A 21,428-nucleotide genomic window follows, 5' to 3' on the forward strand; every position below is an offset into this window, starting at 1 on the left:
CCTCCAGGAACCAGCTTACGTTTTTCCACACTCCCTTAGCATAAGGGAAGAGCCAAAAGAGGTGGTCAGTGGTCTCATTCACAGATTGGCAGCTTTCCCTGAAGCAGCTAGGTCTAGACTCTCATCTCGCTCTGTGCCTCCATGCCTTCACTGGGAGTATGCCATGAGCCAGTTCAAGTCTCTGTGGTCTTTCCTTAGGCCTTTGTGAAAGATCTGGTCCTAGATGGTCAGTGGTCATCATCAGGGAGCAGGCCCATGGTCAATAGCCCATCTCTGTCTCTTACTGCCTTTTGTATCTTCCTGTGGTTGGACATGGTCGCTGGGGTTTCCTTCTGTAGCCTGTACTTGCTCCAGAAATCCTTCAGCACACTAGATCCATGGTGCACAGTCTCCCTCTGGCTAGAGTGTACACCCCCCACGGTCTCAGGAGGTGACCTGTAAAATAGTTGACAAGACATGCTGTTTTGAACTCTGGCCCAGATGCCAGCTTGCAGATCCAGCTTGTGTATTGTGCCCACAGGAACAGGTGGATGTCTGGTATCTTCCTCCCCCTGGCCCGTTTCTCTGTATAGGGTCTTCCTTGCCACCGTCTCCATTCTGGATCCCCCGAAGAAGATGCACATGGCTCTCTGGATTCTGCAGGTGACACACTTGGGTGGAGGGCAGACCGGTGCGGTGTACAGAAGCATTGGTAGCAACACCACCTTCATGAGTGCCATGTACATCCTGCATGCAGAGGGAGTACTTGTGCCACAGATGCAACCTCTGCTTCACTTCGACCTCCTTCACCCAGACCATCCTTCCACTCAGCTCAGGGTCAAGCTCCACCCCAAGGATCTTGACCCCCTCACAGGGGACTGAGACCCCCCAGGACTTCAGGTCCTCAAGCTCATCCACAGCCAGGCAGATATTCTTTCTTATGTTAAGCTTGGCCTAGCCAACTTCAGTTTCCACAAAAATCAGGCAATTACAAATTCACTACAGCCCTAGTCATGTGACCCAACCCAGTTTTAGGCACTCCTCAGTATAGGGTGAGCCCTGCCAGTATAGGGTGAGCCTTGTCCATGCTGCATTTGGCAGTTTCCCTACTGGGGATTCCGTCTTGCTGAAGACCAGCAGCCAGGAGCAGTAGAAAAAAACCCTTTCAACTCTCAGCTGGTTGGACACTGGAGGCACAGTGGCCTTTTCCCCGCAAATTAATCAATCGCTGACTCTATTATTAGTCAGTTTCTCTCCTCTAGTCTTTTTGTAAACCACTCACCTCTACCCTGTTCTCTGCTTTGCATGTCTGCTCTTAAGATATTATAGTGTGCTATTTTTATGTAATGAAACTAAGCAAAGCACTAGGTCTCTAAAATCAATGGTAATACTAAAATCAATAGTAATTAAGTAAGTGCTTATTACAGGCATGCCATGCTTGTTTGAATTATTCCTATGCACAATAGGAAAAGCTAGGATTTAACTGCGGCAACCTGGGCATTTTGGTTTTCAGTGTGTTATGCTCTGGAAGATTGTGGGACTTGTAGTCTTCCTGTGCAACTCTTGTTTTGTGAACTGCATTTCCCAGAAGTCTGTTTTGTGCAGCCAGCGTCATTTTTCTGGAGATCAGTGTTCCTGAGAGGTATGCTTGCAAATGTTTACTCATTGTCCCTGGTCCCTGCTGATTTTGGGTTATGTGCTTAGTTCGGTGCTTGTTTTGTGGATTATTACTGAAATAGGGTCTTGGAAATGCCAAACTCTAGTACTGAATTCTTCGGCAGAGTTAATTGTAGATTCAGCTCCTTTTTGCCTTAAGCCCAGTTTGCTCTCTTTGTGAACGTTGGGAATGTGGTAAATGTTAGTGGTAGAGGTGGGGGGTTGTTTTCTTTTTTTTATACCCCTGGGGAAACACAGAACCCTAGTTTTAAGTCTTGCTTATAAGTTACATGGGTAATTATTTTCCTTTATATAGTGGGAAGTACTCAGATGCAAAATCAAAATTTAAAATTAAACACCCTTTTTACAAGCAAACCTCTGTCTTCCTCTCCTTCCCTCTGTACTGCCTGTCACTTTTTCATCGTTTATATCACTCACATTTATCCCTTTTTAATGTTATGTATCCCAGGCCAAATTAGCCAAAACTAATTCCAAATCCAAGAGTCCAGAACCATAAGTGGCCTGACTACTGGCAAACATCCTCCACCCACACCTGGGGCTTCAGATGTTTCCAGATCCTTTGGCAGGCATCCTACTTGCAGGCCCAAGCCCGGAGGCTTGGGGGTCGAATGCCCCCGATTTTTGCTGGCCCTTAGCCATAAGGCCCTCGGAGCAAGCTAGGGAGGAGCTTGCTCCCATTTCCATAAAGTGAGCTTAACCTCAGCAGATACTGAACCACACCAGAAAAGCAATTATCTCCAGGTACGCTTTAGGAAAAGTGCCTTCATGGACACAGATACATGGTATTTCCCCTACCAGGTTAAGAACAGGCACTACGCTTGACCTGAGCCTTCAAGCACAGGGACTACATGTGATCTTAACCTATCCTTCCTCTCTGTTTTTGCTACAAACCACCTACTCTCACAAGTACTATACCGTAACTCCCTGCCTCTCAGCTCCCACCCTTCTAATGTTTAAAATGTTTCTGCACAAACCACTATCCTCTCTCACTGATCTGACTTCCTCAGTACTTTTTAAAGGCACCTTCACTGCCTTCCATTCTCTTTCATTGTTTTTCTAGATCAAGCTCCTGGTCCTTGTCCTCAGAGCACCACAAAGTTGCTCACCATCCTCCACCTGTACTTCTACCTCTCCTTGCTCCTCTCTCATTCCTGGGTACCTTTTTTTGCTCATCTGCCTTTCTTCTTCCAAGCCATTCATTGTGCCTGGAACAGTCTTATTCTCCTCATAGTACAGTCGACTATCCTCTCTTTATTAAAGTCTCTCCTGATAATATTTTTCCAGAGATGTCTTTCAATGATAATCTAGAAGAGAAAGGAATGGGAAAATTCAATCAATGAAAGCAATTTAATTTAAATGGCATCAATTTATTTCAGCGGCCTTTGGAGAATACTAGTCATGGACAATTGACCTCTCAAAGGAAACTGAAATATTTGGAAACCTGATCAACTTCTTTTAATTTCCCCCCAAAATTAAAACTCTCAAGAAAGAAAGTGCACACATTTTTCTCACAAATCTTTGTTTATTAATTATAGTCTCCACTGATTAGATTTTATCTGATGAATTTCACAATTGTATATTGGGCCAGGCTTTGGGACTGTAAAGGAAAGACAGATTTTGGAACAAGGTTAGGTTGATATTTTAGCATATGGATAATTTTATTCTAATTCATTCGAGCACGAGGGGGGAGTGCTCTGGATCTGATTCCAGTCAGGCTCCAACAAAACTTGGCTGTATACTTTAGGGAACTGAACCCATAGTTTTGGACCTGCCAGCCACTTCAGATGGCAATACAAGTTATACACTCACAAGCCAGGTTATGAGATGTCTAGCCACTAATATTTATATCTGTAGTTTCCTGTAGACAGTTAATTATAAGTGTAAAATTTTGACCAAAACCAGAGGCGATGTCTACAAAGAAATGCTGTGTCCAAGAAACGATATCCCTTAGAAGAGGCACATGCATGCGAGGTGGAGATTATTCAAGCTGAATGCAGTGTTTGCTGCTAGAATCAGTCTTGTACCGTAGTATTCTAGAGCAAAAGGCTGATTTTTAAAAGTTATTGATGCAGGGCTCCATTTTGTATAGCAAGGTATTAAGACCCAGACCCTTAGCTAGGCACCTAACATTGGTTGAAATCAGTGCAAGTTAAATATCTAAATACCTCAAAGAACGGGAGCCAAGGTGGTTTAAGTGGCTAAGACCTATTTTCAAATATGACTTAGGCACTTCCAATGAGATTTTCAAACAGGCCTGGCCACTTCAGGCCCAGATTCTCAAAAGTATTTTGGTGCCTGCCTGCTTCTTTAGAGTTTAGGTACCTAAATCATCTGGCAGCAGCATCTTCAAAACTGCTGCACAGCCCCTACCTCACCCTGCAGGCACTTGAGTGCAGCGGAGGTGCTTGGAGCCGTGCAAGCTCCAAAATGGGACTCTCGGACAAGGCAGAAAGTGGGGAGCTGAGTTAGTCTCAAGTCAGGAAGAAGGCAAGACAGGGCAGCACCTTCAAGACAAACTGGTTCAAAGAAGCATGAGCTTTCATAGCACCTGATGAAGTAGGTTATTGCCTACAAAAATTCGTGGCTTAAATTAAGCAAGGCAACATCTCCCTTCCCAGCTCCCTCCATCCTGCTCCAAGGGGCCTGCAGGCCTGGAGACCACAGCAGCCAGGTCCTGAGTGGCAGGAGGCTGAATGACGCTCACCTCTATAAGGTGGCATCATCCAGCATGGGGCCTGGCTCCAGAGGCTGCATCCCTCCTGTAGCCTCACTTATCTGTGCCAAGGGCAGATTAATGCTGAGCTCACCTCAGAAGAAGGGAGCCAGGGCACAGAGATATGATACATCTGTGCCTGTGCCTGGCTACAGGCTCCTGTGTAAAGCCCTAAGCACCAAGCTACAGACAGATTTCTGAGGGACCATTAACACTTACACATTTTCTACTTCGGGTTCATGTCCTTCCTCTGATTCCCAGAGCCCACACAAGTGACCAGAGTCAGGCTCCCTGGCCCAGGCAGCTCACCCCTTCCACTGTTCTTCACACTGTTGGGGTTTTTTTGGTTTTGGTTGTTTTTTGGTTTTTGGGGGTTGGGAGGGTGGGGCGGTTAAATTAATGTTGTCAAATCAGTTCCAAATCCTATCAACTGAGCAGAGCTCAATAGTTCAAGTCTGTGTAGTGCTACCAGTGGCAAATATCCTACCTCCCACTCCTCAGCTTAGAGCTTCAGATACTCCCAAATCCACAGCAGGCATCCTACATACAAGCACCAAGCCCAGAGGCCTTGGAGTTCAGATGCCCCCTAGTTTCACCTGCCTCTAGCCAAAAAGGCTGAAGGAGCACTAAAGGGAAAGCCTGAGAGCAATCCCCCGTCACCATAGACTGCACAGCTGAGATCCTCCCATTGGGAGGCTATAGTAAACTCTCACAGGGCAGCCTGCCTGCCTGCAGTGCAATGGACAGGTCTCCACCCTCAACTACACCAAGTCATTCAAGGCAAGAAGAAGGGGATCTCCCCTGCCAGGTCAGTAAAACCACTTGAGCTAAAAACATAAAGATGGTATCACCACTGGGAAAGCCACCTGCTAAAGATCATGGTATCTCCGCTTGTTCTTCCTGCTGTTCTTTACTAGTATGCCAGAGACTTCCAAGCGCATAAAAATCCCTTCAGAAACAAGCTGCATAAATTTTTCTCCTTGCATCTCTGCCATCCCCTGGGCCAGTAAGCACTGCTCCACTCAGCATCCCCTCCCATGCCCCAGCTCTGTGATGCTGCCCACTCCAGAAAACCCCATCATGCCCCCCAACAATTTCAAACCACCCCTACCTCCTCACTGCCCTTTCTCTGCTTCTCTCCTGGGCAGGCTGGAAGCCCTCCTCCCTCTCTCCATCAGGCCCCTGCTCCTAGCACCCTCTATCCTGCTGCAAGGGGCCTGCAGGCCAGGAGACCCCCAGCAGCCAGCTCCTGATGGGGAAGTGGCTGAGCAAGGCCTGCTACTGCCTGCCCTCTGCCCTGCCTGCAGGGGAGGCACCCAACACACGGCATGGCTCTGGGGGGAGTGTAGGCCATCTCACTTCTATAGCCTGCCCTATGCAGGCTCTGTACAAGGGCTGGGACTCTGCTCTCTCCTTCCCACAGGTGCCCCTGGAAGAAGGCCACCAGCAGGGTCTCTGTCTTGGAGAGATGACACAGCAGGGTGATTTCTCTTCATTCTGCACATCAGAGACCAGGGTCAGGCAGGGCACCCTCCATAGTGAGCAGGGCTGACAGGAGAGTTGCTCCGACTGTTGGTGAGGGCTTTGTTCTGTGGGCACACTCTACCCAGACACAGGGAGTGGTCTGCATTGGGAGTCACACAGCAATGATCCCTGCTGGGGATACAGCCAGGTTCCCACCCTGCCACCCCTGGCAGGACAAGAATGTTGTACCTGACACCTCAGTGATTCTCTCCCCCCAGTTCCTTACTGCTGCCCTTGATGCTTTGCACATACACCGGAAAGGAAGGCTGTCTGCCTCAAATCCAGCCAGACTAAAACCATGCCTTCAGTCCAGTCACACCCTTCTCTTGCCTTGCTGTCTTGATAGAATGATCACAACATGTTAAGAATGATCTCCATAACTCTCCAAGTTTGCCCACTGTCAGAGGGGAATTAGCTTCCAGCTAAGGAGGAAAGGTGAGGCCGCCTTGGCGAGATGAGACTAAGTCAGGAGTCCTGATCCTTATGCCTGACTCTGCCACTGACTTGTTGCATGACCGTCTTTGCAGAGTGCACCTTAAGTAATTAACTTTCCCATAATGTTTTGAGATTCTCTGCTGGAAGGCCAAATAAAAGGCCAAAGTGTCATCAGCTTCATTGGTTCCTCAGGGTATCCCATGAAACTGTAACCCTGTAATTAAGCTTGAACTACTTTCTTGTGTCCCAGGAAAACATGTTCTGTGCTGGAAGGGCATCAGGAGGTTGCAGAACTCTCAGGTTCCACCACAGCAGATCCTATTCTGTAGCCAAGACCTCTCCAAACCTGACTTTCGTGCCAGCCAGCTCTCCTCCAGATCCCACAGAAGTGGAGGAGCTGCAGCGCTTCATTTCCCATTCCCAGAGGCTCTTTGTAATGACTGGAGCTGGAATCTCAACTGAATCAGGAATCCCTGACTATCGCTCGGAGGTAGTTGGACTTTATGCCAGGACAGACAGGCGGCCCATCCAGCATGCCGACTTTGTTCACAGTGCCAGTGCCCGTCAGAGGTATTGGGCAAGGAACTTTGTAGGCTGGCCCAAGTTCTCCTCTCACCAGCCTAATGCAGCACACCAGGCCTTAAGGAATTGGGAGAGCCTAGGAAAACTCCACTGGCTGGTGACCCAGAATGTGGATGCCCTGCATAGCAAGGCTGGAAGTCAGCAGATGACAGAGCTGCATGGATGCACACACAGGTACTCTATGGGGTTCAGGATGGCCTTGTTATGGGTGACAGGGTGGCTAATACATGGGTGCAGTGTTAATAAGAGCAGCAAATAAGGGAATAATGTGGATGTGCCCTGTTACCTCATGAAAGGGGTGGGGGCAAGACCACAAAACAGACCTCTTACTGATCTCTCCATAGCACAGAATCCTTCTGCTCACACCGGGTGGTACTTTCAGGAGCATATTTATAAATTATATGAACACAATTCTCTATCATCCTTCTGGCCAGCAGAAGACTGAATCACCTCTACTCTTTGGCCAGACTTGTGGAGTCCATACTGAGACTTTTGGACTTGATACAGAAATACCTGGGTGAGGTCGTTTCACCAGTAATATGCAGGATGTCAAATAGGATGAGCATAATGATCCATCCTGGTCTTAACATTTCTTAACCCTTGAATCCCAGGAGCCAAATGGAAATAAGCACTTTGTGTTTCAGAGTTTTCTGCTTGGGTTGTGGAGATCAAACCCCCCGTTCTGAGCTTCAGGAACGCTTTGAAGCCATGAATCCCATGTGGACAGCTGAAGGACATGGTGTGGCACCTGATGGGGATGTCTTCCTCACAGAGGACCAGGTGCGTTATTTCCGCGTCCCAGCCTGCAGCAAATGTGGTGGGATCCTGAAGCCAGATGTGACATTCTTTGGGGATTCTGTGAGCCGTGAAAGAGTGGATTTTGTGCGCCAGCGCCTGGCTGAATCAGATTCTGTGCTGGTGGTAGGATCCTCTTTGCAGGTAATTGAGCAGCTCTCCCATGTTAAATTCCCATTTGTTGTTTGCTACTGTCTCCACAATGGTTTCTGATCCATCATCTCTGGTCCCCTACCACCCTTGGTATCCTGGTTCACTGTCTCTCCAGAGCCTCCTTGTATTTTGCTGTTTTATTTCTACAGTCTGACTTCACTGCATTCCCTTCAGGGTCCCTGCAAGATGCTTCTCTGTGTTAGGGTAAGTCTCTCTTATAGTATGGAGACCACTCATTACAGCCATGTGTGAAACACTAGGAGTGCTGGGGCCCCTTGAGTGTTACAAAATCCCTCTTACCCACCACCACAGGTTTTCTTCTGGATTTTATGGTGTGGATTTTATTCCTCTCACTCACTAATACTATAGGAATGGCAGGATGAACTCTGTGAGAGGCAAGTACCTACATTCCATGGAGGATTTGGGCCTTTGTCTCTAGTATCAGTAAATCTCTGTGCTAGAGACTTGCTGGATGCTGATGTAAGAGTGGGTGCTCTACAGGTTCAGCTCATGTTGCCAGTTAACTCCTCATTAGCCTGTTGAAGAACATGGAGGAATAGGAGGGAGTAGAAAGTCTTCACAAGGTATATAGAACAGCTTTGTTGACTACATCCCATTTTTGCTTCTCCATCTCTTTTCTTCTGTAGCCATCTCTTGCCTCTGCTGTTATCTATCCTGACTCTGGGCCTGTCATTAACCAGGATGTCTGAGGATCAGTTTAAGTGGTTGGTTTCCAGATAAAAGGTGTATTATAAAATGCTAAAATACACCTTAAGAAAAACTCATCTGATGGGATAAAACCAAGCCTGTGATCCTTAGGGTTTCAGGAGCCCTGAATCAGTATCCTAAGCATGACCATAGTCTCTCAGGTTTATCATGGGACTTCACTTGCAGAACCAGTTGGGCAGAGCACATAGGCTATGCAGCTGAAAGCATTTGACCAAGCACCTGTGATAACCAGTAGCAACTGGCCAAGAAAATTATGCAACAACAGATTGAAGGGGGAAGGTTTGTATTTCTGTACATTTTTCACAGTATTTAAATCCTTCCCCTATTTGGAGCTGAGAAGCTGCTGCTTCCATCCTGTGTAGCTGGTGCTTGAATGAAGAACAATTTGTATGAACAAGCTGCATGGAACTATCCTGCTATCACCCCCTGGACAGCAGCCCTGAGGAGTGGATTGGTACTTTCTTTTGCTCTTACTTGGTGCACTTCACTTTGCTTCCTTGTGTCCCTGCAGGTGTACTCTGGTTACAGGTTTGCTCTTGCTGCCCATGAGAAGAAGCTCCCAATTGCAATACTGAACATTGGGCCCACAAGGTCAGATCACTTGGCATCCTTGAAGCTGAATTCCCGCTGTGGGGAGTTGCTGCCTTTGATTGCCCTGCAGTGATCCAGGTTCCAATCCCCACAAGGGAGGCGCCCACACCCAACAAAACTAGGTAATTTTTGCATGGCGAGTAAACAGATTACAGCTTTGACTGTGAGATCCTGCAGCATGGTGGTCAATCTCACCCACTGAACAGAAGAATGATTCTAGTACAGAGAGGCATCAACTGCCGACCTGTCTTGGCAGGACAGACTGAGATCAGTGGACAAGAAAGATGTACCAGTAACAGCTGCCAACACCTGGTTGCACTGTTTCAGATCTAACTGACTTAATCCTGGTGGGATAGACTGGCTGCCTACAGTGAACTTCAGCTGAGGTGCTGAGCAAATATTATTCCTCTTGATTCTTTTGAGTTTGAGAATGTTCGGTACCAGGCTCCTTGTGTGCTAGACTTCACTCTTTGTAGTTTTATGGTCCCTTGGAGTTTCAGTCAGACTCTTACTCTAACAAGGGTGTCAGCAGAAAGCCCTTAGGGGAGTAGCAGGAGAATCCCAGAGTAGCTGGTCAGAACAGTGATTAACCTTTGCATCAGGATTCTTTTTACAATGTCTTACCCAGGTCCCTTGAGCCACTGTGACTTCTAGTGGCAGAGCAGACACTACCCCATGGGACTGAGAACAGCTAATCAGGATCCTGATTTTTAATGTGTCAAATTCCCTCTATAAAGCAGATCTGGACCTACATACCTGCAGGTTCCATTGACCCAGCATATCTTAACAGAAGATATTTCAACCCAAGAGGGGTCAGAGGTGACACCCAAGGTTCATTCCTTGATGGCCCAGCAGAGGGCAGCAAGCCTTTACACATTTCAGTCGGATGGGTTTCCTGCACTGAGCGCAGTCTCCAACAGGAAACATCTCCCATGAGGTTCTTCTCCTTTCCTTGTCCATGTAGACTGTGCCTCTGCGCTGCCTTCATTGGAAAGTGTATCTTTTGTGTATCAAAACCCCAACACTTCTCTTACAATTGTCACCTGGAGGAAAGTGGGAGAAGGACAGTTTAGTGAAAGGATATGACGGATTGGAAAGGGGTTGTGGGTGTTTGGCAGGTGGGGAATGTAAAGTCAGTAGGTGAGAGAGGGGGGCCTGGGAAAATGTTATGAACCGGTTTTGCTGTTCTCTCTGAATTGGGAGGAATATCTAAGGGGAAAGATTCTCTTTCATTAGAGAAGCTGAACTAAACCTGGTAAAAGTAGCTGCTTTCCAGAGACAGATGACTGTGAAGGGCAGGTGACCAGAATAACATATCTCTTCCTGCCATCAGGGAATGGGCTGGGCACGTCTAGGCCAGAAGGGGACGCTCTCCAATTCAGCAACTACATTCACATATTTTTTTAAACAAAAGGGCTGGGATGCTGCTAGAGTTTTACTGAATCAATCTGACAAAAGCTGCTTCTAATTTAACTCCATCCCCTTCAGTATGCACTTTGGAGGGAATATGATTCAATGGGTAATTACATTAAAAGAATCTTTTACAAGATTGGTGTTGCTGGCTTTGGAATTTCTCTTTCTCATGAGTCAGTCAAGGGCAAAGCTGTTTCATACCCCATTTGAGGAATTCAGGCTACAATTATAAACACTAGATGAAGTAAGAGAGAAGGATAATGGCATCTGTGCAAGAGACCACCCTAAACAGAGAGTCTCCTGCCTACATAGACCATAACAAGGTATCCCCACCCCTAATAATAGCCTCCTATTGTGAGAAGATCTGCCTCTGTTAAACAAACACTTGTCAGTCTCTCATCATAACATACTTCACTGTGGTTAGATTAGAAGGTAGGAATACTTGCAAATTAGTTCTAGGGATTGCACTTGGAATGCAGATTAAAATGGCCTGTTCCTATCTTGTAGGGTAGAGTTTCCCATGTTAATGTGTAATGTTTTGAAATTAATAACAATTGGAGATGAGCAAGATTGCTGGGATCACTCACTGAAAGAGCATAGTCTCTCTAAGTAGCAAAAATGGTGGAGGGCTGTCTTTAAGATACAGCGCCTTTTCCTGCTCAGACATGGATTCAAATCTAGCCCAGGACAGTTTTATAGTTAAAACCCATATGTTTGATACTATTTAGACACTTTGGCTGCCAACATACGTTCCTGGACAGGCGCTGTACTTAAAACACCTCACCGTCACATGTATTAAGTACCTGCATGTTTAAAAATGGCTGCAGGATGCTTTATCAAAACCTCATTTCATCAAGAGATCCTGCTATACATGTCATGGAAGCAAGTTAATTTCATGTACAAGGTGGAGGGGGATTCATACTTTGCAATGAGTTATGGATATCCTTGCTGCCTGGGGGTAGAGAAAGCTCACAGGTAATAGGCTAGAGATAGAATAATAGAATTGTCCTGCTTGGCAAAGCTTCCCAAGCCATTCACATAGAGTTTCTCTTATTTCAGGGCTAAGACTTCTACACAGCAGCATCCTCCGTGCAACCAAGTCCCTCGCATGGAATTTTTATTCAAGTAGCAGAGAGCCTGGGCCAGGTTTCTCATTATCCATGTAATCTCCAATGCCCAGTATGGGCATGTTAAAAACAGAGGCTGCAGATTTTGTGCCAGAAGGGCCTGCTTTTTGGGAAGATGTGGGACTGTTGCCAAGAGGCCTAGAATAAGAAAATATTCCCCACAAAGACCCCCTGAAAGAAGAATCCATCCTCCTGCCCCCAACCTGCCTCTCTTTCATTACAACTATGAGTATTTACGAGCACAGTCAAAGCACTCCTCAGAGTAATGATAAATAAGGCAAAACTACACCAGTCCTCCAATGGTTTACATTATATACATGCACATATACAGGAACAGTAAAAAATATGTCTCTGGGTGTGCAACTAATTCAAAGCAATAAACTCCAGAACTTATTGCACCAGAGTTTATTGCTCCCAGGTACACTGTTTGATTTGTATCCAGGACCACAGCAAGTTGAGCTGCGTCAGAGCAGCCCCAGCTGGTAGAGAGTTCGGGGGCTCAGCCTGCCATCCTGGGGCTGCTCCGACCCAGCTCAACATGCTGTGGGGAGCTGGCTGGAGCATGAGGGTGCTCTAGTGCAGGGCTATAGCCGGCAGGCAGCCCCCTCACTGAAGCACCTTTAGGGCCCAGCCAGCTGCATCAGTGTCTACATGTGCAGTGCTGCAGAGTAAAAAACTGCAGAGTTTATTAGCTTACTCCAGTCTTATAGCCCATCACATGTAGACACTGAGATGTTTACTACAGAGCTAATTAGTCTACTCCACAGTAAATATCTTGCGCAGACATGTCCCCTGTGAGCAAATTTCACTATGTAATATTACTCTATACAAACATTTTTTTTAAAATATATTTTGGAAAATGTATCGTGTTCCAGGTCAAATTAGCCAGATCAGTTCTGAATCCTTTGAATTGTTGAAAAAACATATGTGGCCCTGCTACCAGCAAGTATCCAAGTATAAATTAGAGTGCCTTAGGAAACTTGTATATTTCCTACCAGGGCTGTGTGTCATGCTCTAATCTCTTTTCTGTGCAGCCAGCCTGCAGGCAAGGGAGGTGGAGCAGGTGTGCAGTGATCAAGGGTGGGGATGCCCCCCCCCTCCATTAAGAGAAGGTCGCCAGTGCCCCATGGCACCAGCAGAGAGGAGACACAACCCCCAGGCTGCCTTCACACTGCCCCCTGACATGGGGGAATGAACCCTGGCTGGTTCTTTGCAGCCAGCTGGCAGAGGAGGGGTAAAGGGGGCAGAGGGGCAGCGATTGAGCTGGCTGGCTTCTTAGCCTTTGCCAGTGCATGGAGGCACTCAGTCCCCACCATCAAACACTGAACGTCTGTTAGCTTTGATGACACTAACTTTAAACACTTTGTGTAAAGCACAAACATCTTACAGCATGATCGAGGTGACCTTCTGTAACTTTTGTAAGCACTCCATGCAACCCAAAGAGAGAACACAGGTATCAGCCCTGACGTGGTGGGTAACTGTCATAAGACCTACCTTAAGAAGCTGGTGTGCCTCATCTTATTGATGTGATTGCCAGTCTGGAGGGAGGTGTAGAAGGCCCCAGGGTACAGCACTATAGGATGCAGATCAATCATACTGTTGGAAGACATGGAGTTCAGTAAAGGAGATGATCTGTTGTTTAGCTGGGTTCAATAAGAACAAGGAAACTTGAGGGGAGGGGAGATGTAAAAATTATATAGGAGGCAAAAAAGAAGAACCTTGCACCGAAGACCTGGCAGCAGGAGGAGCAGCATTACAGGCCTGGAGTAAATCAAATGCATATTCAAGTCATACTGGACAGGCACCTGCTCTCCTTTCATCACAGGTTCTCTTTCTAGCCCCCCTGTCAGCAATGAGGAAAGAGACATACCACCTAACAACCTTGCGTTGTTACCTTTCCAGACCTGACCTTCCCCAGTACATCAGACCCTCACACCTTTTCTGGTTCATTGTTGACACACCAGCCCACTGATACTTCAGGTCATTGTTTGAAGCTGTAGCTCCACTCAGCTATCAGAAATAAAAGCACTCATTAGAGAGCACCACAAGAACTGTTTCTTTACAAGTCGGCTTGCAAAAACCAACCCCCAGCACTGCTGTCTCATCCCCTCCAGTGTGGAATAGGCTGCTGAAGCTGGGCTGGGGGAGCCATGATCTCCATTACAATGATTATTCCTGCCTTTGTTCCCAGAGCATCTCTGCTGGGAAGGGTGAGGTTGGAGCAGCAGAGATAGATTTGGCTCCGACTCCGGTCAGTGGCACCTATGTCAATGTCTACTATCAGACTTGCCCCACCTTAGAAAGGCCTGCAACCCCAGATAACATGCTTCAGCATTGAGACTCCAGGATTTGCCTGTCTGGAAGATATGGCAAGATTGGAATCCCCAGGAACACATGAGCAGAAGAGCCAGGTACAAACCTGCTTGTTCATAAGTTGTGGGAAAGGGCCAAAGACTCTGGGCATGGTGACCTTGGGAGCAGAAGCAGACTGCAAAGCACTGGTGTGGAAGGAACAGAAACTGCACACCAGAGCCTGATGCTTCCCAGCTGTGTGCCTTGAACATCACACTTCCACAGCCATTGCAGCAAGAAAGAAAAACCATCAGAGCATTTCTAACCCACACCTGTAAGGTCTCTGCTAAGATTGCATGGCTCAGAGAGGCAGGCTGGGCAGATTATGGCTATTTGTATTTTGGGTCTATTTAGAAATCAAGCCCTCCCAGTTCAGTGGTGGGTGGTACATGGAGCCTTTCACCTCTATGTGACTTGGTCCAATGCAGCCCAGGTCAGTGGTGACTGAAACAAACCAGCCCTTGGGAGATTTTTGTGGTCTACATTAATTAAATGCCTCAGGTATGAGTGGGTGGATGTCCATATCACCACAGCTGCCTGTTAGCTGTCTCAGCCAGGAGACTTTGGAAACTGAACTTCTTCACCCCAAGCATCTGTCCTTCCAGACTAGGGGGATACACTGTGAGATGGAGAATCTGTTGACAGAGGACTTCACCTTATGCCCTTGCCAACCTAACATTTTTCATCCCACATACATTCAGTGAGGATTTTTTTCTTTTAAAATGCCAAATTGCTCATGGCTCAAAGAGTCTCCCTCTGAAAGGGAAGGAAACTAGTCTTTTGGATGCTGCTGGCGAGCATCCATACTCAAAGCAAAACAGCTTTATTTTCAGATTTGTTTGGTTTCAATCTAATGTAGTGACACTCCTCTTGATAATTAAAATTCATAGGGAAACATCAACACTGTTTATCCACCAATCCTACTGCCTGCAGCTCAGCTACTGCTGGGACCTTTTCTCTTGGCAAGAATCCCAAGCTAGATGTATACATGCACCCTTGCACACCTCACTCTGCAACCTGCATGCCCTGATCCCCTAGAAAGACAGGAGTGTAAGTGGTTTGAAGGACAACCAGAAGCTCTTATTTTGCCAGTCCAATATTAAACCACAGGGCAGCCAATGACATTTCATAAGGGTACAATTATTTAAAAAAAATATCCAGCCCCAGTATTTTGCTGCACCATTGAAATTTATTGTAGTTAGAGGGCATCATTTCCAAAAGACTACAGGCAGAGATGTCCACATACATGGCAAGATTCAGTCTCACTGTGGCAGGGTCAGGGGAGATGCACGTGACTGGGCACTCCCTGGACCGATATTGGCCAAGGGATGTCGCTGCCTCTGGTGTCTGCTTGCCTGCCGTGACTTGATGCTGAGTTCATGATTACAGAACAGGCAGTTCACCATAATGGCATGTAGTCCCTTTATAGGTAGGATTCATGCTTAAGAATTACAGTTGAAACACAGTTCAAAATTAGGGCCTGTCCCCTTAAGGGCTGGTCAGACTTGCAAGTGCGATCGCCTTGTTGTCTGAGCAGAGCACCCTACACCCCCTCCACAGTTCACCAGACTTACAACAGAAACAGACACAGCAAAAGAGCAGGACTGTTTGCACTCCTCTTACCCCCATCCAGCAGTGTTGCAGCCTAGCAGCTTTTCTATCTTCTTCCCTCTCCTCCCTTCTGGTCTCCACAGCTGCTGCTTATCTCCCTCCTGGGGCCCCGGCAGCCAATCTCTTGGATTCTTCACCCGCTGACAGTCAGCGGCCCCTCAGGTAAGTGTATTCCCCTGGGGCTTCCCTTAGTTCTACTCGGGGCCAGGTTTTCTTTCCCACCTGGCAACCGGCAGTCTCTCTGTTCCTCCCTGGGAATGTGGGGGGAAGGCAAGGGATGGGTGCAGAACCTTCTTGTCCCTTACTCTGTTACACCCACCCTGATCAAGGGGAGAGGAAAGCCCCACAGCAAAGAGTTTTGGATTAAAAAGAAAACATCCCGCAAGCTGGGATCCATCTGTTGTGTCTTGCCTGCCCCCAGTTCCCTTGAAATGTTTATGCTGACACAAAGTGGAAAATTTGAGCAGCTGCTTTAGTCCTTCAACAGTTTCCTAAATCTGTTCTCCCACCCCAAAGAGGGGTGACTGGCTTTTCCAGTGACACACCAGTGATACCTGTGGTGTGAGTTGGGCCAGATCAGCTGGGTGCAGCACTGAGAAGATGTCACCGTACATGCTGCACAGCACGAGTTGAAACTGGGTGGAACACTCGAGTCCCTGCTCCAAAGAACTCATAGTCTAGTACTGGCTGCTGCCAGGAGGGAGGCAACGCCCCATTCCCCCATAAGCCTTTTAGGAAAAATCAGCTTATGACCCTCACTTGCTTATCATTTGGCATGATGGGGCCTGTTGTGTTTAATGATTGACGTTGGTGTTGCTGCAGAAAATCAACACAATGGCTGCAGTCAGGCTTCTTGTCCCTGTCCTCATTGGCCTGTGTGCATATTATTTCTACAGCCAAGAAACTCTATCTGCAGGTAAGTAAAACTGGAGAGACTCCAGGAAATTCACACTCTAGGTACAGAGAGAGGTTGGGGCTGACTCCCCACTATGGATCTATGGGTCAGATCCCATGCTGCATGCCAAAATCTCAGCTGAAATCTGGACATGGGTAAATCTTCTTTCATGGTGCTTTCACCGTTTCATATCAAGGCAAGAAATAACCCCTGTTTAGTGACTGTTGTCTGTGGCCAAATGTAATAAAGAAACATTCTAAAACTCAGCTGGACCTAGGGTAATTGTCTCTTAAAAGAAATTTTAAAATGGAAAATGAAAGCAAAAAGCATTAGCGTAAAACAGAACAAAAAAAAAGCAGGGGGTCGGTTGGTGGCTCAGTCTGGTGATGACCTTAGCAACAAAGGAGAAGCAAAAGACTTTGGTAAGGAAAAGTAATCTTATGACTGCAACAAGCAAATTTCCCTCAGTGTCAAAGGACGGACTGATTTCTTGTTCAGCAAGTTGGAGGGGTCTGAGATAACTCTTCCAGAGGATGGAGAACCTGAGCAGAAGGGAAGTAAGAACATCTCTCTTTCTAAAAGACAGGGGGGACCAGAGTTTTGGTGCTTGCCTTGAGCTGCCTCTGCGGACTGGGAACTGTCACAGAAGTGATAGATTTGGAAAACCCTCCCTGTATTATTTTAATAATATATTCCATATTCCAGGTCAAATTAGCCAAGTCATTTCCAAATCATATTGAGTAGAATGCAGTCATTCCAAAAACCATACTGATTGAGCAGGCAAAACACAATTGTTCCAAACACTATGTATGGTGTTACAACCGGCAAGCATCCCCCATCCCAGACCCATCAGTCTGGGACTTCATATGCTCACAGATCCATTGGCAGGCATCCTTCTTGCAAGCCAGTGTCAGGCAAAACCAGGAAGGCAGGGTGTGCAATAGCCAGTGGAAAAGTCTCCCAAGGAAAGTGTTTGAAACCCTGCCACTTTGACATTTAAAGGTAGCCTGAACTGGACTTCAGTAGACATAGCTTATTCTGCACTGGCCACAGAACAGAATGAGGCAATGGGTCCATCCCCTCCTAATTTGTCCAATTACACAGAAGACCAATAGCTCCTAGGGCATCTAAGGGGCTACTACTACCCAGTTTTAAAAGGTTTTTGTTAGCTCTCAGTATTTTACAAAGTGACACTTTTGACCCCTCTTGGAGGAAGAAGGGAACATTCCTCCCATTTTACATACAAAGAAGCCCTTTTTCTCTTCTGTTTGTCAGATATAAACAATCAGAACTCAGTGCTGAATGATCTGGGGTTCTCTAAGATGCTATGACAGCACCAATGCTCACAGTACTGGGAAGGGAGCAAAATTCCTGACATGAGTCTCTTAAACCTCCAGATATGGTGCAAGGGAAGCATGTGCTGGTCACAGGTTCAAGCACTGGGATTGGGGAACAAATAGCCTATGAGTTTGCCCGGATGGGAGCCCACCTGATCATCACCGCTCGGAGGGAGAAGCAACTCAAGGAGGTGAGAACCCCAAGGGAATGCAACCCGAAGTGGGAGAAGAAACAGAACTTCTGGGTTCCTTTTAAACATCATTTTCCATCCCAGCACCAAAGGGCACTGGAGTGGCTACCCCATTAGAAACTATGGCCTCCCTAGGAGCTGTGTGTGTACGCTTAAGCCCAGGATTTGGCCTTAAGCATACTGCTGTAGACCATCACCTCTTTGTTCTCCTGCCCAGTGTAACTCCTCATATACAGTTAGTTCTTCCTTGTCATGTTAAATGAGCTCCAGGCTCATCCTTGATCAGGGTCCAACTGAAGCAAATGGCTGCACGATAGAACAGCTTCCATGTGTAGTACAGCAAATGGCTGTACCATAAAACAGCTTCCATGTGTAGTTTGCAGCTGTGCTGAAGGCTGCTCTTTTCTCTCCAGGTGGCAAAGAAGTGCTTGGAACTGGGGGCAAGTTCTGCCAGGTATGTTGTGGCCGACATGAACAACTTGAGTTCAGCCCAGGGAGTCATTGAAGAAGCTGGAAGCAAACTAGGTATGCTTTCCAGGTTCATAGCAAAATACAACTGTCCTCTGAAAAATGGGAAGTGGGACCTCTGTTGGGTCACTGACACCTGCCCTCTGCATTGCCTTTTCCTGAAACACTTCTCCCTTGCACAAGGGAGGTTGCAGCACTGAGAGGACAGCGTGGTGTCTTGAAGAATAGAGGGAAGACTACTGTATCCCAGCCATCCTGACCCCAAAACGGATCCATATGCTCCCTTCTGAATCTATGTTTCCTTTTCTTTTCCAGGAGGCCTTGACTACCTGGTTTTGAACCATGTTGGAGGAATTGACTCATTTGGTCCATTTCAGGGAGATATGACAGAAATGACCAGCTCCATGACTGTCAACTTTCTGAGCTATGTCCAGCTGACTGCTTCAGCTATGACTATGCTGAAGGAGTCTCAGGGCAGTATCATTGTCATCTCCTCTATGAGTGGTAAGGAAAGCTGCTCCCTGCCAGTGGATTACCCACCCTGCACTACTCCAAGTCAAACTGGCTCCATGCCTAACCATACTAGGGATATCATTGTTTCCACTTCGCAGGAAAAACTGTTCTCTTTTCCTGCCTGTCCCAAGGGCTATCAGTTCCAGGGAAGCTCTGTTAACTCCTTGGTGACTAAGGAGGCATCACTGTGACTCTTCTCTAAATTAGTCTTCCAAATGCTCTTTACAAACTGATCTAAAACTGTTCACTGGGATTGCTCACCTACCAATGAAATGCAGCCATCTCTGCTGGGATAGTCAGAGTAGTGTACATCATAGCAAAATGCCACCAAACAACTCATCAACACTGCTGACCACAGCATCAGACCCCTTGGGCGGCCTTCTCCCAGGTCCTAACATGGTCCAGCTCTCATAAGCTATGAGGTCTGACAGAAGCCCAGCAAGAGCTGGTAGAACTGGTGCATCTTGTAATAGGAAACCTTTTTCACTTAGTTCATCAGATACGAAACAGAAAAATAATCTGAATAGTATTTACACGGATATATGCAGGAGAGACTCCAGTTTGTTCTCAACTGCCTAACCTTGCCAATAACAGTTTTTAAATTAATCATTTTCTTGGAAAAACACTCTCTTTTCTATTGCTTTTACTCGCAGGTCGCATTGGAGACCCATTTTCCCTCTCATACAGTGTGGCCAAGTTTGCTCTGGAAGGATTCTACAGCTCATTACGCAGGGAGCTGCACCTTCAGCAGATCAATCTCTCAATCACAATTGCTGTGCTGGGATATATTGACACAGGTAAAAGAATAATATGCTGTAACTTCTTTTCTGGACAGATGTACAGCCATTAGGGTATAATAAGTAATGCAGGAGGGAAATAATATCACTCCAGGGCCAAGGGCAAGAGAACATATAAGGAATATATAGGAGGTCAAAAGATGTACTGAAAGCAGTTTTAGCATTAGTGCAAAGTCTCAAGAGCTGCCTCCTGTAGCTCAGCCACTTGCACTGCATCCCTCTTTACTCTGGGAAAAGGACAGAAGAGAGATCACCCTCTGATACTTGTTCACTTTACTTCAGAAAATGCTGTGAATGCTTTTGCTGACAAAATAACGATGACAGCAAATCCCAAGGAGGAGTGTGCCCAGGAAGTGGTGCGGGCTGGTGTACTACGACACCGGGAGGTTGTCTATCCTTATTGGAGCCTCCAGCCTTTGCTGCTGCTGAGAGACTGGATGCCAGGCCTGGTAGAAAAGCTGCTGGACCAATTCTATATTCTGGAGAATATCCTCTAAGCTTCAGGGCATTGCATGTCCAAAAGGATTGAAATAAAAGGAAAATATGGCAAGACACATTCAGAGGCTGGAATTCAGTCTCTGGACACAGTCCTTTCAAACGGGATACAGTTATTGGCAGAGCTCAGATTTCTCTAGTTGGCCCCAAAATATAGCCCAGGCTGGGCAGAGTGGTCAGACTCAGCTGTACCATTCACTCATGTATATAGCATCTGAGCACCCTGTCATGTAGAGCTTCTTTTCTAGCTGGAGTGAAACTCCCCAGCCCAGCCTAAGGTACCTCATTGTAAAAAATCTTAACCTACAGTCCCATGCACGAGAAGCTAGAGTGGGGCTACAGGGTGCTCTCCCCTGCCCATGGGCTGTCCTTTCACTACTATTCTGACTAGGTAGTTCACAACTGGCAGTGATAAAGGCTTCTGTGTAAGCCTGAGGACTCCTGACTGATAATCAGATCAGAGTAAAGAGGGAAGAAATTCCCTCTCCCCTCTGATTTCCTCTCTCTCTCCCACTCCCTCTCTCTTCCCTTCTCTTGCACACAACATGTATACCTGCAGCTCCTATAATCACATCTCTCTGGAGCAGGGACAAAGGGACAAAGTCCAGCCCACTGGCTGGATCGGGCCCATGGCAGACTCCATTTCCTGGTAGCCCCTGGTGAAGCACCTCTTTCTGGCTGCTGCTGCCAAACCCAGCCCCACTGCCTGGGCACCCTGGCTTATGCACCCCACACGCACCCCTGGGGGGTGGGACCTGCACAGGCAGGGTATGTGGCCAGGTAGTTGGGATGAGGCTGCAGCTGGAAGAGAGACAGCCAGGCAGGCAGGGCCAGGAGACCCTGTAGCTGGAAGAGAGGCCATGAGAACTTTGGGGGGGAAGAGGGAGGTGAGGCTGGGGCAGAGCCAAGACCCACAGCCAACATGGCCCTACTTTGTCACTACCCCAAAATCCTGGCCCCAGAGAAGCTCCCACCCAGCTATGTACCCTCCCTGCATGGCTCCTGCCCAGCTGGTCTCCATGCAGAAACCTGCTCTGAAATGTGCTGGAAT

The 21,428-nt window shown here is 47.1% G+C and overlaps 2 protein-coding genes and 2 long non-coding RNA genes across 7 annotated transcripts in view; 3 read left to right on the plus strand and 1 right to left on the minus strand.

The window, feature by feature from the left end:
* Positions 1 to 538, plus strand: part of LOC109290338 — a 28,816-nt gene extending 28,278 nt beyond the window's left edge. Inside the window, exon 3 of the long non-coding RNA XR_002095577.1 lies at positions 481 to 538. This is a non-coding gene — a long non-coding RNA (uncharacterized LOC109290338). The remainder of the gene's footprint in view (positions 1 to 480) is intronic.
* Positions 539 to 1,568: 1,030 nt separating this feature from the next.
* SIRT4 (sirtuin 4) lies at positions 1,569 to 12,004 on the plus strand. Of its 4 annotated transcripts, none has more exons than XM_019506788.1 (5): positions 1,569 to 1,621; positions 5,793 to 5,907; positions 6,579 to 7,084; positions 7,555 to 7,849; positions 9,099 to 10,727. In XM_019506788.1, the coding sequence occupies exons 3-5, from the start codon at positions 6,585 to 6,587 to the stop codon at positions 9,249 to 9,251; spliced, it is 948 nt and encodes a 315-aa protein (XP_019362333.1). In that variant the 5' UTR covers positions 1,569 to 1,621; positions 5,793 to 5,907; positions 6,579 to 6,584; the 3' UTR covers positions 9,252 to 10,727. The 4 variants fall into 4 exon arrangements, with proteins under 4 accessions (XP_019362333.1, XP_019362334.1, XP_019362335.1 ...); XM_019506790.1 differs by lacking the exon at positions 1,569 to 1,621 and adding an exon at positions 11,651 to 12,004 and having other exon boundaries at positions 5,018 to 5,907; positions 9,099 to 9,300; XM_019506791.1 differs by lacking the exon at positions 1,569 to 1,621 and having other exon boundaries at positions 5,018 to 5,907; positions 9,099 to 9,300; positions 9,506 to 10,727.
* Positions 12,005 to 12,584: 580 nt separating this feature from the next.
* On the minus strand, positions 12,585 to 15,517 carry LOC109290344. The gene is made up of 2 exons (XR_002095580.1): positions 14,138 to 15,517; positions 12,585 to 13,728 (listed from the first exon to the last, which is right to left on the minus strand). It is a non-coding gene; the product is annotated as an uncharacterized LOC109290344 (long non-coding RNA).
* Positions 15,518 to 16,503: 986 nt separating this feature from the next.
* LOC109290341 (hydroxysteroid 11-beta-dehydrogenase 1-like protein B) lies at positions 16,504 to 20,436 on the plus strand. The gene is made up of 6 exons (XM_019506792.1): positions 16,504 to 16,597; positions 17,974 to 18,104; positions 18,518 to 18,629; positions 18,888 to 19,076; positions 19,739 to 19,882; positions 20,165 to 20,436. The coding sequence occupies exons 1-6, from the start codon at positions 16,516 to 16,518 to the stop codon at positions 20,377 to 20,379; spliced, it is 873 nt and encodes a 290-aa protein (XP_019362337.1). The 5' UTR covers positions 16,504 to 16,515; the 3' UTR covers positions 20,380 to 20,436.
* The last annotated feature ends 992 nt before the right edge of the window (positions 20,437 to 21,428 follow it).

This window comes from Gavialis gangeticus, unplaced genomic scaffold (genome assembly GCF_001723915.1).
Source record: "Gavialis gangeticus isolate Ggan-Ray unplaced genomic scaffold, GavGan_comp1, whole genome shotgun sequence".
NCBI lineage: Eukaryota > Metazoa > Chordata > Crocodylia > Gavialidae > Gavialis > Gavialis gangeticus.

Bases quoted from the DNA above. Each gene is read 5' to 3' on its own strand.
- LOC109290341 (XM_019506792.1), top strand. From the start codon at position 16,516: ATGGCTGCAGTCAGGCTTCTTGTCCCTGTCCTCATTGGCCTGTGTGCA. The intron at 16,598-17,973 runs GTAAGTAAAACT...TTAAACCTCCAG, and splicing joins CCAAGAAACTCTATCTGCAG to ATATGGTGCAAGGGAAGCAT. The intron at 19,077-19,738 runs GTAAGGAAAGCT...TTTTACTCGCAG, and splicing joins TGTCATCTCCTCTATGAGTG to GTCGCATTGGAGACCCATTT.
- SIRT4 (XM_019506788.1), top strand. From the start codon at position 6,585: ATGTTCTGTGCTGGAAGGGCATCAGGAGGTTGCAGAACTCTCAGGTTC. The intron at 7,085-7,554 runs GTACTCTATGGG...TTTGTGTTTCAG, and splicing joins CTGCATGGATGCACACACAG to AGTTTTCTGCTTGGGTTGTG. The intron at 7,850-9,098 runs GTAATTGAGCAG...GTGTCCCTGCAG, and splicing joins TGGTAGGATCCTCTTTGCAG to GTGTACTCTGGTTACAGGTT.